Genomic DNA, 13,758 nt, shown 5'->3' with positions numbered 1-13,758 from the left:
AAGTAAAGGCTGTTCGGGGGAAATCATAACTGAGTTAATTGGACAAAAAAGGGAGAAAATGTTATTTTAGGCAGGAAGCAACCGGAGCCAGGTCCTAGAAAGGGTGAGAAGAATCACGATGAGGGTGTCTTCTGCAGCTGGAAATGTCAAGGAGGCTGCTGAAAATCAGGGGAGGGGTCTGGGCTTGCACCTCAATCCCTCAACACAGGGCCTGCCCTGTGACAGCTAATACTACTGTCATTATGGAAGCTCAGACCTCTGAGCACATCTGGGCTATGATGCCCCTGCCCCTACCAACACTGTCAATAACCACCTTCAAAGATGAAACCATCTGTACAGCTGAAATATATTCTTTATTTTAGGAATGGAAACAGGATAAGGAAAAGAAAGATACCTTTATTAGTTGCCTCTGAAGTACCATCGAAAGAACATCCTGGGGAAATAAAGAGATGTGTGTGGGGGAGACAAGTTGGGAAGCAAATATTTGAGTCCTCCTGGATAGGGTCTTGGACTCCGGGGTCTGAGGGAGGGGCTGGGGGCGGGGACTCCTGGTTCCGAGGAAGGAGGGGCTGGGGGGCCTGCACTCCTGGGTCTGAGGGAGGTAGGGCTGGGGGCTGGACACCCGGTTCGGAGAAAGGAGAGCGCCAGATGCTGGGAGCCGGGGTCTTGGGAACTCACCACGCCAGCAGGGTCACACCGGCTGAAGCAAAGGCGGCGGCGGCCGCGAGCAGGCACTGGTTGCTTAGCGTCAGAGCCCCAGGCTTGGCCAGCAGCTCGCCCAGGCTCGGCCGCCAGTGTTCGATCGTCTCCCGCGGGGCCCAACGAAGCACTTCCCGAAATAAGACTTGGAGCTCAGTCTCCCCACGCGGAGGCGGACCCGTCACTGCGGGGACGCGCACGTCAGCCGGACGCAAGCCCCGCCCCCGGCAGCCCCCTCCTCCACGCAGCCCCGCCCGCACCGTTAAGAAAGAAGTAGAGTCGCGCCAGGGGGCGCTGATCGTGCGAGATCACGCACGAGAAGGTCCCGTGGTGCGTTGGCTGCACGGGCCGGATCCGCGCCAGGTATCCATGGGCCTGCCGCATCTCTCGGAAGAAGGCCAGGTCCTGAGTCCGGACCTACGGAACGCTTTGGCTGAAGCGGCAGGAGGAGTAGAGCTGACCTAAGCCCAGGTCAGATTCTCTCCTCCGGGACTCACTACCCGTAACGTGCAAGCCCCGCCCCCGACATAGACCACGCCCTCGGGCCTCAGCTCTCTATCGTCTTTTACGCATAGCTCCGCCTCCTGAGTCTTAACTCCGCCCCCTTGGACCTAAAACTTGCTCGCCCTCCCTAAACCGTTACATAAAATCCCCGAGCGCGGGTCCTGCAGGGCGAGCCTTGACCACTCCCTTAAATGCCGGGATCCCCTTCTTGCATGAAGCCCGAAATCATACCGAGCTCCCTCTAGCCTCACCCCTGCGTCCTGGCTCCTCATCCTCTAGGAAGTCTAACCCGACCCCTAAAATTCTCGCGCTGGCCACGCCCCGACTCACACCTCCTCCTGCGAACTTCCAGGAATAGGTGATCTCCTCCTTTGGCAACTGGAAGTTCACCGTGCAAGAGAACATAGCCTGATCACCCCGTTTCGCTGTCACATCCTGAACTGGGGACGAGCTCGCGTCACCACCTCGGCCCCGCCCCAGATCTCGTCCCTACCCCATCTCAGCTTTCCTTTTCTCCAGTGCCTCTGTTTCCTACCCTTCCAGGCCCCGCCCCTCACCTGGGCAGTCCAACGGGAGCTCGCAAACCGTGGAGTAGCACCCGTGGCAGCGGAAACGCCGGGCGACCTCCTGGAGTCCTGTGGGCGGGAACGAAGGGCCTGGGCTCCACTTGGCTTTCCCCAGCCCGGGTCCCTTGAGCAAGTTAGGGTCTTGTGCGCCTCCCTAGGTTCCACCAGCCATAATCTGGTCCCCGCCTTCCCTGCGCTCATTGGCTGACTCTCACTACTCTCCAGACTCTTAAGTAAGATTTTTATTGGTTTGCCTTGGCTTTCGGATCCACCCTTTATGATGTTTGTGAGCAATGCCTGCTTGACTTTTCTCCAGGGTTTACTGGCTTCTTTCGTGTTTGAGACCCAACACGTCTGTCTCACTTGAAGTCCCTTATTTCCGGCCCGACCTTGTCCCTTATTCCCGCCAATTCTGAGTTTTGAATGAAGCTCTTACCGCAGGGAGGGATGCAGGCCGGGACTGTGGACAGAGAGGAAGCGTTACTACCCTGGAAGCGTAGGGAGGTGCCCACCTGAAGCTCCCTGTGCATTCCTCTGGGGAGGCGGGACCAGGCCTGTTGTATTCCACCTGGGGACCCGACCCGGCCTGCAGAATTCCACTTAAAGGTCAGGCGTGGGTTTGCTGATGGCCATCTAAGGGCCGGAGGCCTGCACTAAGGAGGCGGGGCCGGCCTTGGTATATTCCACTGAGAGGGCGGGGCTAGACCCTCTGCGATTCTCCAGGCCCCAGTTAGAGAAGAGGTGTGTCCAAGCCTAAAGTAGCCCGCTTTCTGAAAGTGCCCAGGGCCAGAGCCAGAGATCCCGGAAGAGACCTGGAGTAATCTGGGACAAGACCAGGCCAAGAAGGGCCCTTGCTGCGGAGGAAACCTCAGATCGATGGGGCGGGGCCAGATGCTGAGTGGACCACAAGGGAGAAGAGCCTGCGTCCCACCAAGGGAAAGCAGTTCAGAGATCCACCAGGGGATTGGCCTGAAGGGAGCGGATGGCCGTTTTAGGACTCGGATTTTCTAATTGTGTGTGTACGTGGGGGAAGGAGATGGAATGTGTTACCTTCTTTAAGCTGTGTAATGACCTTCTGCATTTGGTCCGCGGCCTCAAGGAAGGCAACCTCAAAGGACCCTGGAGGTGGAGGGAGGCCTTCTGGTGAAGACGCTCCTCCTACGCCCCACCCCGCCCCTTCCTTCTTGGCCGGGCGAGCTCAACTGGCCTTTTTGTCATGGTATCTGTGCCTCTCCCTAGCCCCTCTCCACCCTGTCTCTGGTACATACAGCATCTCTTCTTACCTCCTCCCACCCCGTCTACCAGGAAGGCGGACAAGTCCCCAATCTCCTTCCTTCTGCCTCCTGACCATCTCTCTCTCTGATGGAAACCCTTCTCTGTATCATCTGTGCTTTACCTTGTTAAGGGGAAAGGAAAGGATAAAGATCAAATTCCTCACCCAGGTTACCTAAGTGCCGCCTAGTTTCTTTCACCCTATTCAATTCTTCTTGTCCATATTTCACTTCTCCTAATTGGAAAAGAAGCATATTCTCTGGCGCCTCAGGGCCTTTGTACATGCTGGTTTGTTTCTAGTACATCTTTCCGCCCTTCCTATTCACCCTTCATGTCATATCTTATACAGGCAGTGTGTACATGCATAGGCAGCGGTGACTCTCATAAGAGTGTTACAAAGGGGTTTGAGAGTTCATGAGCTCGTTATATCTCGTATCATCTACTTCGAGGTTTTCCCTGACCACACATCTAACTTAATTGAGTTCCCTGTTCTTGTCTTAGTTCCCCATTCATTGCATCATAGCTTTCTCCAGTTTGCAACTACTTACTTTATATATATATGGTGATCATTTAAAGTCTTTCTCTTAAGGAAACATAGCCTTCTTTACTGCTGTGTATCCCAGAACCCAGGAGTGGGCCCCGAGTCTTAGAAAATGTCCAGTAATTGTGTATAAAATCCAGTATCCACTGAGATGGAGACCACAGCTAGTGGTGTCCTGTGGCCCTAGCCTATCACTTGGATGTGTGATATTTAGTCTGGAAAGTGTTAAAATAAAAAGTGACCCAGTTGACATTTGTAAAATTGGGAAAGTCACATAAAATGTTCAACATCTATTTAAAAAAAAAATGGAGCCCTGGCTGGTGTAGCTCAGTGGATTGAGTTCCAGCCTGCGAACTGAAAGGTCACTCGTTTGATCCCCAGTCAGGGCACATGCCTGGGTTGCAAGCAGGGTCCCCAGTCGGGGGTGTGTGAGAGGCAACTGACGGATGTTTCTCTCCCTTTCATCCCCTCTCTCTAAAAATAGAGAATTTGGAAGAGCTGTAACACAGATACAGAATTTCCATGAGGCCGCAATCAGCTGGAGCTTAGGGGCAGCCACCCTTTTTAATCAGTGCATGTACCTGCCATCTCTCCATGGTCCCCACCTTGATTCAGATTCATTTCTACTCTTCTGTAATTCTTTCATGTTCTCTGTCCTTATGGGTGTTTTGAGTTTTGACCATTGTAAGGGCCTCCAAACTGCAAGGATTTGTGACATTTTCCACAGTGAATGGCTGGATTGATTTAGTGGTAGAAATTTCTCTGGAAATCAGAAATGTGGAAATCAGTTTAGGCTAAACTATTCCTGCCAGATGGTATGTTGCAGTCCTAACCCCCCAGTACTTCAGAATGTAACTGTATTTAGCTAATTAACGTGATATCATTAGGTTGGGTCTTGATCCAATATGACAGATTTCCTTATAAGAGGAGATTCACAGAGAAAAGGCCATGTGATGACAGAGAGAGATGGTCAGTTACAACCAAGGAGAGAGGCCTCAGGAGAAACTAACCCTGCTGACGCTGACACTTTGGTCTTGGACTTCCATCCTCCAGAATTGTGAAAAAATAAATTCCTGTTATTTAAGTCGTCCAGTCGCTGGTAGTTACAGCAGCTTCAGCAAACTAATAACAGAGATTGCCAGTGCCCTCCAAATATCTCTTTAGTAACAAAACACTTAATTTTGGCCAGAAAAAAACACCCTTAGCAAAGACTACATTTCCCAGCTTCCCTTGCAGCTAGTCACAATGGTGTGACCTAGTTATGGTCATGTGACCATGTCCTGGCTATGGAGATACAAGTGGAAGTCTTATGAGAATCACGGGGAAGTAACCTTAAAATGGTGCCATTTTATCCATTCCTTCCCCTTATTCCATCCTGTTGCCTGAAACTTGTATTTGATGGCTGGAGCTCTGTCGGTCTCATAAGACCCAGAGGACAAAGGGTATACCCTGGGATGGCAGAGCAGAAAGCTGGGAAGATGTTGGGTTCCCAAGAAAATGGAGCTGTCCCAGAAGGCGTAAGTGCCCATGTCAAGCCTTATTTTACATGGGAGAAAAAAACTTCTTGCTTGATTCAGCCATCGCAGTTCCTACTGTGATGTACAACCATCCCTAAAGGGAGTGAATGGACGATACTGGCAAGCGACTTTAAGTGATGATCACTGGGTATGAGCTGGAGAGAGGGGCACCAAAGCCAGGAAGTGGGTTCAAAATGAAGTTGGGACTGTGACCACAGAACAGGCATGTGGTCTGGAGACAGCAGGATGATTAGGAGGATGTGGTCAAAGTGGGATGCTCAAATGAAAGGCCAGGATGTTGGAGGAGTCATCTAAGAAATATCTATGGGCCAAACTAAGTGATTCCTGGTGAGGGTTAGCATGGGACATACCAAGTGAGCCAGGAGAGTGGGGTGCTCTATCAAGCAAACCAGGGGAGATGGAGTGAAATGTCCAGAGGCCAAAGAACAGGGGAAATACCAAGTGAACCACGAAGTGGTGCAGGTCAATGTTGTGAAGTCTCTCAAAAGAGGCGCCTATGGTTAAGAGCTTCAAATGTTTCTGAAGATCTGGGGTTGAGTCCTGACACTTCCATTTATGAACATACCTGACTCACATTTGAGATAGCCATCACAAGACCTCCCCCAACCCTGTGTGATTCTGGCCACATTACTTAACCTTCTGAATCCTCAGTTTCCTCATTTATTACATGGGGACAATATTGGCATTTACCTCACAGGGTTGGGGGCACACAATACCATATCACATAAAAGCATCCCTGCCCCAAATTACGTGCCAGGTACCATTCGGTGACTGCATGATAATGTCTGTAACTGCTCAGAATGGTGCCTGGCACACAGTGTTACAGAAGACACCCCCAAGTCTGAGATGGGGAAACCGAGGCATGGAAAAGGTAGAAAGTGACTTGGTCTGGCTCCTGGGCCCCACATCTAACCAGTGCCCGGGGCATAATGCCCTCCTCTCTACATCACACTACCCAGCCCATGGTTCATGTACACAAACAGTATCAGCTGCCACCGCTGAGACCCCCTTGAACGCCGCATGCCCCTCTCTCGGGCCCAGCATCTGAATAAGACCCAGAAGTCAACCTTGCCTCTTTCCATTGTCCTTACTCCACATATGTCTGGTCCAGATATACCCTGAGCCCGTCCTCCCCGTCCAGCTCAGCCCCAACTTCCCCATCTGGAAAACGGGGCTCTAACACCCCACTTCACAGGGCTGGTATGAGGCTATCTTTCAGAAAGATAGTTAATACAAATAGTTGTCTGGCAAACACAGCCTCTCCCATGGATGGAACAGGTGTAGCACACGGTCAAATCCTGGACCTTCCTTCTCCATCCAGGTGCCCCACCTCCCTCAGTTCAGACTCATCTTGGCCCACCTGGACCACTGGGACTGGTCTGAGACACCACTAGTCTCATTGCTTCTGCCTTTGTCCCACCTGGCCTTAGTCACATCCTCTCTCTCTCTCCTTGGAATCCTCCAATATCTCCCCCCATCTCAAGGTCAAAGTCAGTCCAACACATTGTCAACATGTGTTCCAGGAGCAGAAGCAGCATCACCTGGGAACTTGTTAGACACGTCCATGTCTGGGCCGTACCTCAGACCTACCGGTCAGAAAGGGAGGGTTAGGCCCAGGACTCTGCATTTTAACAAGCTCCCAAGAGACTCTGAAGGTACGTACACTGGGGCTTAAGGTCCTACAGGATGAGGCCCCTTGCTGCCTCTGACTTTATCTCATCTTGATGTCCCCTTCAGTGACACTCCTACAACAGCCCCAGGGCCTTTGCACTGGTTCTCCCCTGTGTCTGGAATGCTTTTCCCCTAGATTATCTGCAAGGCCCTCACTGCCATGTTGTTCAGGTCTTTGCTCAGTTGGACGTCTTCATTTGGGCCTCTCCTGACCAACCTGTTTAAAATGATCACCCCCACAGGCCCACTCCCTTGCCCTTTCGTCCTTCTTCATTGCACGGTTCACCAATTGATGTACTGTACCACAGTATTTCACTGATTATGTTTATTGCCCGTCCCACCCTCTGCAATATAAGCAACCTGAGGGCAGGTGGTTTTTAGTTCTGGTCACAGCTGTGTCCCCAGTGTAGTTCCTGGCGTATTAAATAAATCTCTGTTGAATGTATTGCACCAGCTTCTCCCGGCCTCCAGGTGGTCCTCCACGGGGCCCCAGGGGAATCTTTCTACACTCAGAGCTGACTCTGTCCTTCCCTCGCCCACAGGATTGAGCCTCAAGTCTCTTACCTTTCAGCTGAACCCTGGACCTATGAATCTAGCTGCCTCCTAGATGTCCCCCAGATCCCTTAAGAGGCCCTGTGTTGTAGCCCAGTTTGACATTTACCCCTGCTTCCCCCCCCCCCCCGCCCGCCCAGAGATGGAGCCAAACCCTAGGCACTGTTCTCTAGCCTCCTCCGCCCCTCCCGAAACAGCCCATCAGACCAAAGCCTCATTTGTCCTGCCCTTGACTCTCTCAGGCCCATCCCCTCATCTCCATCTTCACAGGCCCCATTCCAGGTCAGGCCTCCTTCACCCCAGCCTCCACCCAGGCCTCCTAGCCTCCACTCTCTCCCTACTCCAGACTGTCCCACACACAGCTCCAGAGGGGACTTGTTCCTTTCTTTTCAAAACCTTCTGGGACATGGCCCATGCAGAGGAGGAAAGGGTATTTTTTTCGGTCCTGCACCACCCCTCACAGCTGGTTCTGAGTTCTTCAGGCCTTCTTGGGGGTGGGGGGATCGCAGTTAAATTCTTCTTCAAGTTGGGCCCCTGGACACCCACTGGGTAGATGGGAACTTCCCTGTCTTTGGGGATCTTTGACACAATGTTTGGTGGGCAAAAGCAGGAAACAAGAATGGCAGATGTAGAAATGACCTGTGAGTAGCCCTGACCAGGTAGCTCAGTTTTTTAAAGCACTGTCCCAAGGTTTTGGGTTCGATCCCCAGTCAGGGCACATACAAGAAGCCACCACTGGAATGGATAAATAAGTATAACAACAAATCAATGTTTCTAAGATTAGTTAAAAACAACAACAAAAACACAACACGGCCTGGCTGGTGTGGCTCAGGGGATTGAGCGCAGGCCTGCAAACCAAAGGGTCACTGGTTTGATTCACAGTCAGGGCACAAGCCTGGGTTGCAGGCCAGGTCCCAAGTGGGGGGGCACATGAGAGGCAACCACACATTCTCTCCCTCTCTCTGCCCCACCTTCCCCTCTGTCTAAAAATAAAATCTTTTTAGAAAATTAGGGAAAAAACCCCCCATGAGCTCCTAGATCTCTGAGGCCAGTCTGTACTCCTCGACAGAGCTCAGGACTCCCTCCCTCCCTGCACAGTCCCAGGCTCTGGCATGAGGACTACATGACTATGAGGTCATCTCGCCAGGCGGCCCCTCCCTCTCCCTGAGCTCCAAAGCCATCTCGGTAGGCAGGGAGACTGCCCTGCCTTACAGGTAGGTAAGGTGAGGTAGAGAAGGAGGCAGTTGCACGTCCAGAACTTCATAATGAGGAAAAGCTACACAGTGAGGTCGGAACTCCTGTCCACCTGGTCTCAACTGGCTTCGGATGGTAGTAGGTTTTTCCGTACTGTCCCTTTCCCTCCTGCCATCATGTCCTGACGAGAGACTGGCTACCTACTGCCATCTGCGCCTAGGTCACTGCCACGTTCCAGGGACGCACACGCCCCACGCACGCACCCATCTCTTGGGGGTTCCAGGCCCACATCTCCCACTGCCGTTGTCCCCACCCACTCACCCTTGGCGGTGGCCACCTCTTGGAGGGAGTGGGTCATCTGGGTGAAGGAGTCATGCAGGTGGCTTCTCTCGTCATAGTCTGGGAGTGGGTGGGGGCAGAGGCTGAGGGAGGCAGCCGCCCCCTCTCCCCACATCACCTATATGGACAGTCTGTCTTTAAGACATTGTCTACGTCTGTGAGTCTGTCCCTCATGTCTAAATCCTCTTCCCTCTGAGTCTGTGCCCCTCCTCTGAGTCTCTGTCCCCCAAACTCTCTCCTCCTGCGCCTGAGTCTGTCCCTCAGTCTCTCTCCTCCTGCCCCTGTCTCCCTCCCCCTTGGCCTCTGACTGTCCCTGACTCTCTCTTTATCCCTGTCTCTCTGAGTCTCTGCACCCCCTCCCAGTCTCTATGCTCCTCTCTCTTTTGAGTCTCCGACCCCCAGCTCTGTCTACTGGTCTGTCATCTCTTTCTTCCTGGGCCTCTCCAGATCTCCCTGGTCTCTCCCTCCACACCCCCCCAGCGCCCTGGGGGATGTGGTGGGGTCTCCTCACTGATTTCGGTGTCCCGGAGGTGCTTAAAGGCAGCCGTGAACGCCTCCTCACACTTCTTGAGCTTGGGGCCCTCCATGCCCACGAAGGTCTGGCAGACGAGGAGGCGCTCACTGTAGGATGTGAAGCAGAAGAGGCAGGCCCAGGTGGGGGCCCCAAAGACTGAGAGGGCCACCATGGCGCACGGAACAGCACTTGCTGGAGCCAACCGGACCATCGCAAAGGGTCTTGGGCTGGCAAGAAGCTAGTGACCTTTGTGAGGTCATTGTGGGATGGGGGAGGGGCTTATGGTATGAGGTCAGAGGTCAGATTTCATTTGCAGGTCAAATGTCAGGCTTGCGGTTTTTAGGGAGGGAAGGATATGAGGGGGTCAGGGGTCAGGCCTGCCATCTTCAGGCTGTGGTTGGGCCGGATGCCAGGCTCCCAAGAACCTCACCTGTGATCCTGGACATCCTCACAGGTTAAAGGGTCTCAGGGACCCAGAGGCCGGCAGTTCGGTGTGTGGTGGCCGGACAGGCCCTGGTATGGGTTGGGTCAGAGATGGAGATGCCGCAGAGACACTGTGAGTGCCTCAGAGACAGAGAGACACAGAGAGACATCGGGAAGCACAGTAAGAGAGAGATGGAGAGTCAGAGAAAGCAGAAGAGATTTCTTGGTGGGAGAGGGAGTCTTTGAGGCCAAAGGGGAGGAGACAATGAAGGGACAAGGATGGGAGAGACAGCCCTGCTCCTCCTCCCAGGGTCCCTGCAGCAGCCCCGAGCCCTGTGGGGTGGGGCAGGGGCTGGGGGTCCCCGCCGGGTGGGCGTCCCGTGCAGGGCGCAGCCTGGGGAAAGCTAGGAGGCCGTATAGTGATCTCCGTGGGTGTCCTCCTCAACTATACAACCTCCTACCTCAGCCCGGGGGGCGCGGCCGGTGGACAGACAGACGGATGGACAGACAGACGGGAGGGCCGGGAGGGCCAGGGAGGGTGGGGAGGGCCGGGGAGGCCCAAGCTGCGATGGTGAGCCCCCGACACGGACCCACAGACACGAGCTTGTGTGCGGCGAAGGCCCCGCAAGGTCGGTTCTACGGGTGGGTGCCAGGACCCAGGAATCCGGGCCCCCGGCCCCCTCCTCCCCAAGGAACCCAGGAATCGGTCCCTTGGCCCATCCTCAAGGGGGATCCAGGAGTTCAGGCCCCCAGCCCCATCCTCCCCAAGGTCCCTGGAGTCCATGCCCCAGCCCCCTCCCTCAGCCCCGTGAGTCCAGCCCGGCCTGTCTCCCTGGGGAAGGCACAGCCAGCCTGGCTTCCTGGATGCAGGGTCGGAGGGAATCTCACCTGCTTTGGAGTTTGGCCCCTTGGGCAAGAAGGCTCCCTACCCACCTGTCAGATTCGGGAATCCGGAATCAGGCTGAGGTGGGCCAGGGCATAAGAAAGCCTCTCTGGGTCTTTCACCCCCGTCTCTTATCCCTTGTTCGGGCCTCTCATCATTTATAATGACGGCAGCTAACATCCCTGAGCTCCACCACTGCTCCGGGCCCCTGCCATTTCAGCCCAGAGATCCGGGCGCTACCAGCAGCCCCTCCCCCCCGTTTTGCAGGTGGGATGGCTGAGCTCGAGAGAGGTGCAGGGACTTGGTCAATGCCAGTCAGTCCCGGGGGGGGGGGGGAGGGGAGGCCTCCCAGGTGGGCGGCACCCAGCACCCACCCTCCCACCGCTGGGCCACGAGTCTGTGCACCTGGGGGTCTCTCCCTCGCCCAGTTCTCTGTCTTGCTCACTGCTCCAGCTCCATCTTTATGGTTCTCTCTTACGTCCTGCGGCCGCCTGGCTTCGGTCTCACCTGGTTCCCACCTCCTCCCGCATCGGCGTGTTTCTCCCTTGGCTCCGCTGTCTTTTCCTTCTCTCACAGCGCCTTTCTCAGACTCCCGTTTTCTTCTCTCCCTCCCTCTTCTCATTCTTTTTCTTTACCTTCTGTCTTTCTTCCTCCCTTTCTCCTCCTCCCTCCCTCTGTCTTTGTCCCTCTCAATTCTCTTCCCTCAATTTCCCAGTCTCACTCCCTCTCCCTCCTCCCCTCCCCCTTCTCTCCATCTCTCATCTCTGTCTCCTTCTCTCCCTCGGTCTGTCTCTCTCCTTTCCTCTCCCTCTTTCTCCTTCCCTCCCTCCTAGGTCTTTCTCCTCCCTTCCCTTCCCCCCCTTCCCTTCTCTCTTGCTGTCTCCCTCCCTTCTCCTTCTCTCTCTCTCTCAGTCTTTCTCCTTCCTTCTCTCCCTCCCCCTCGCCGCTCCGAGCCAGGTCTGGAGCTGGGGGTGGGGTGGGGGTGGTTGGAGAAGGGGCCCAGGGCTGGGGTAGCGACCTGCTGAGGAGGGGGAGGAGAGGCGGGAAGGGGGCGGAGGAGGAAAGGGGGAGGCGGGGGCCAGAGACGGGTCTACGGTCCCAGCTCTCATCCCCCTTCCCTCCTTCCCAACCTCCCAGACCCTCCGGCGGGGGCGAGAGTCAGGCCAAGGTGGGGAGGAAGGGGAAGGGAGGAGGCTGCCCCCGCCCCCCCCCCCAACAACCTGGCCCAGAGCCCAGGCCTGGGTTCCCAGCATGCCCCGGGGCTGCCTGGGGCCTGAGGAGGGGGATGAGAGGAGAGAGGAAGCTGAGAATCTTAAAGATTTGTAGGACCTGACCATCTCCCCACTTCCCCAACAAATTTCTCCTTGGGGAAACTGAGACACAGAGAGAAGGGTCAGGACTTGTTCAAGGTCACTGGACAAGGCGTTGGTGAACACTGGAACTCCCTGGGTCCATAGGCCCGGTTTGGGGAAGGGGTTGGCGTTGGCCTTCCCCCAGGTCTGGGCCCCCCTCCCCCTCTCTGCAGACCCTGGGGAGCCCCCAAGGGTCAGAGAGCAGACCCAAACAGTCTGGCACCATGGCAACCAGATGGCCCCGCCCCCTTAACCCCGTAGGGATGGACTCCAGCTGGGGCAAAAGAGGAGGTGGGGACTCCTGGGTTCTGGGGAGAAAAGGGGCTGGGGGCCCGAACTCTGGGGTTTCGTGGAAGGTGGGGGCCGGAGAGTGGACTCTCAAGTCTGAGAGAAAAGGCCAGGAAGCCAGACTCCTGGGTCCTGGGGTGAAGGGGGCAAGGGGTTCGGGCTCTGGAATTCTGAGGGCGGGGGCTGGGTTGCGGACTCCCAGGTTAAGGGAGGAGGGGGCTGGGGCCTGGAATCCCGGGTCCCCAAGGGAGCCTGGATGCAGGGCCTCTCCTCCGCCAGACAGCCCCTGCCCCCGCCGCTGACCCTGGCCTGTCTGGCAGCCCAGACAACCTCCCCCCTCCTCCGCGGCCCCCTCCCACTGGCACGGCTCACCCTTGACCCCTCAAAGCCCCGCAGCCTCTTCCCTGCCCCTCCCCCGCCCCTCCAGCCAGACGTTAACCCTTCCGCCACCAGAGGCACCTCCAAAGCCAGACTCTCTCCCGGCACCTACCCCGAGGGCGCGGGCGGGCATCTTGCCCCCTGTCTCCTTCAGCTCCGAGCCTGGCTATCCCAGCCCACGTCTCCTCCAAGTGGAATCCGGGAGGTGTTCCCCGCCCTCTCCTTCTCCGGACCCCGGAATCCAGGCCCCCAGCCTCCTCCTCCGAGAATTTGGGAGCCTGCGTCCCCAGCCTGCCCCCGCCCCCCCTCCAGGATCCCTGGCACCTCGGCCCCCGGACACCTCCTCCCTCGGGGACCCCGGAGTCCCGGCCCCAGGGCCCCTCCCCCGCCCCTTCCGCAGACTCACGGCTCCGCGGCTCCCGCGTCGCAGGGACGGGTCTCCCGGGCCCGCGGCCGCCGGCTGCTCTCCATCCTCCGCCCGCCTCCGCCGCCCGACTGCCTCTCCCCAGCCTCCGCGTCCCCGCCACCCTCCTCCCTCCGCGCGACTCCCCGGGCGCCGCGGCCCAGCTCCCCGCCCGGGACCCCGCGGCCCAGCCCCCTCCCCAGGGGGCCCCCGCCCCGGCCCCTCCCGCCGCCCTGCCCAGCGCGCCTGGCTTCCCCCTGCCCCGCCGCTGGCCCCGGTCCAGGGGAAAAAATTCCATCCAGCCCGGGAGGAGGAGCGGGCGGGGGAGGGCGCGGGCGGGAGGCCGGCCGGGGAGCGTGACGCAGGGGGGAGGGAAGGGACAAAAGGGGCCGGGAGGCGGCGGGCCCGCGGCGCTCCCGCCGTTCCCTCCCTCCGCCTCCCGCGGCCCGGCCCGTCTCTCCGGTCTCGGCGTCTCGCCCCTTCCACTGCGCCTGCCTTCCTCCTCTCGGCCAGCCTCTTCGCCCTGTGCACGCCGCTCTCTCTCTCTCTCTCTCTCTCTCTCTCACTCACACACACACACACACACACACACACACCTCCCTGTTACCCCCCCGCCTCCCCATCAGGGTCCGCGCCTCTCC

At 56.9% G+C, this 13,758-nt stretch overlaps 1 protein-coding gene across 1 annotated transcript; it reads right to left on the bottom strand.

Annotated features, from left to right (window-relative positions):
- Positions 1–345: 345 nt before the first annotated feature.
- Positions 346–10,176, bottom strand: SPACA6 (sperm acrosome associated 6). Its single transcript, XM_037130958.2, has 9 exons — positions 9,388–10,176; positions 8,859–8,936; positions 2,820–2,888; positions 2,206–2,229; positions 1,761–1,838; positions 1,534–1,643; positions 960–1,116; positions 679–883; positions 346–433 (listed from the first exon to the last, which is right to left on the bottom strand). The coding sequence occupies exons 1-9, from the start codon at positions 9,599–9,601 to the stop codon at positions 400–402; spliced, it is 969 nt and encodes a 322-aa protein (XP_036986853.2). The 5' UTR covers positions 9,602–10,176; the 3' UTR covers positions 346–399.
- Between the last annotated feature and the right edge of the window lie 3,582 nt (positions 10,177–13,758).

This window comes from Artibeus jamaicensis, unplaced genomic scaffold (genome assembly GCF_021234435.1).
Source record: "Artibeus jamaicensis isolate MK-2021 breed Jamaican fruit bat unplaced genomic scaffold, CSHL_Jam_final scaffold_804, whole genome shotgun sequence".
Taxonomy (NCBI): Eukaryota; Metazoa; Chordata; class Mammalia; order Chiroptera; family Phyllostomidae; genus Artibeus; species Artibeus jamaicensis.
This window is presented reverse-complemented; position numbering and strand designations above follow the sequence as displayed.

Coding starts and splice junctions, on each gene's coding strand:
- SPACA6 (XM_037130958.2), bottom strand. CDS start 9,601: ATGGTCCGGTTGGCTCCAGCAAGTGCTGTTCCGTGCGCCATGGTGGCC. Junction 2,889..8,858: donor AGAGGTGGCCACCGCCAAGG/GTGAGTGGGTGG, acceptor CTCCACCTCCAG/GGTCCTTTGAGGTTGCCTTC. Junction 1,117..1,533: donor GGAAGTTCGCAGGAGGAGGT/GTGAGTCGGGGC, acceptor AGCGTTCCGTAG/GTCCGGACTCAGGACCTGGC.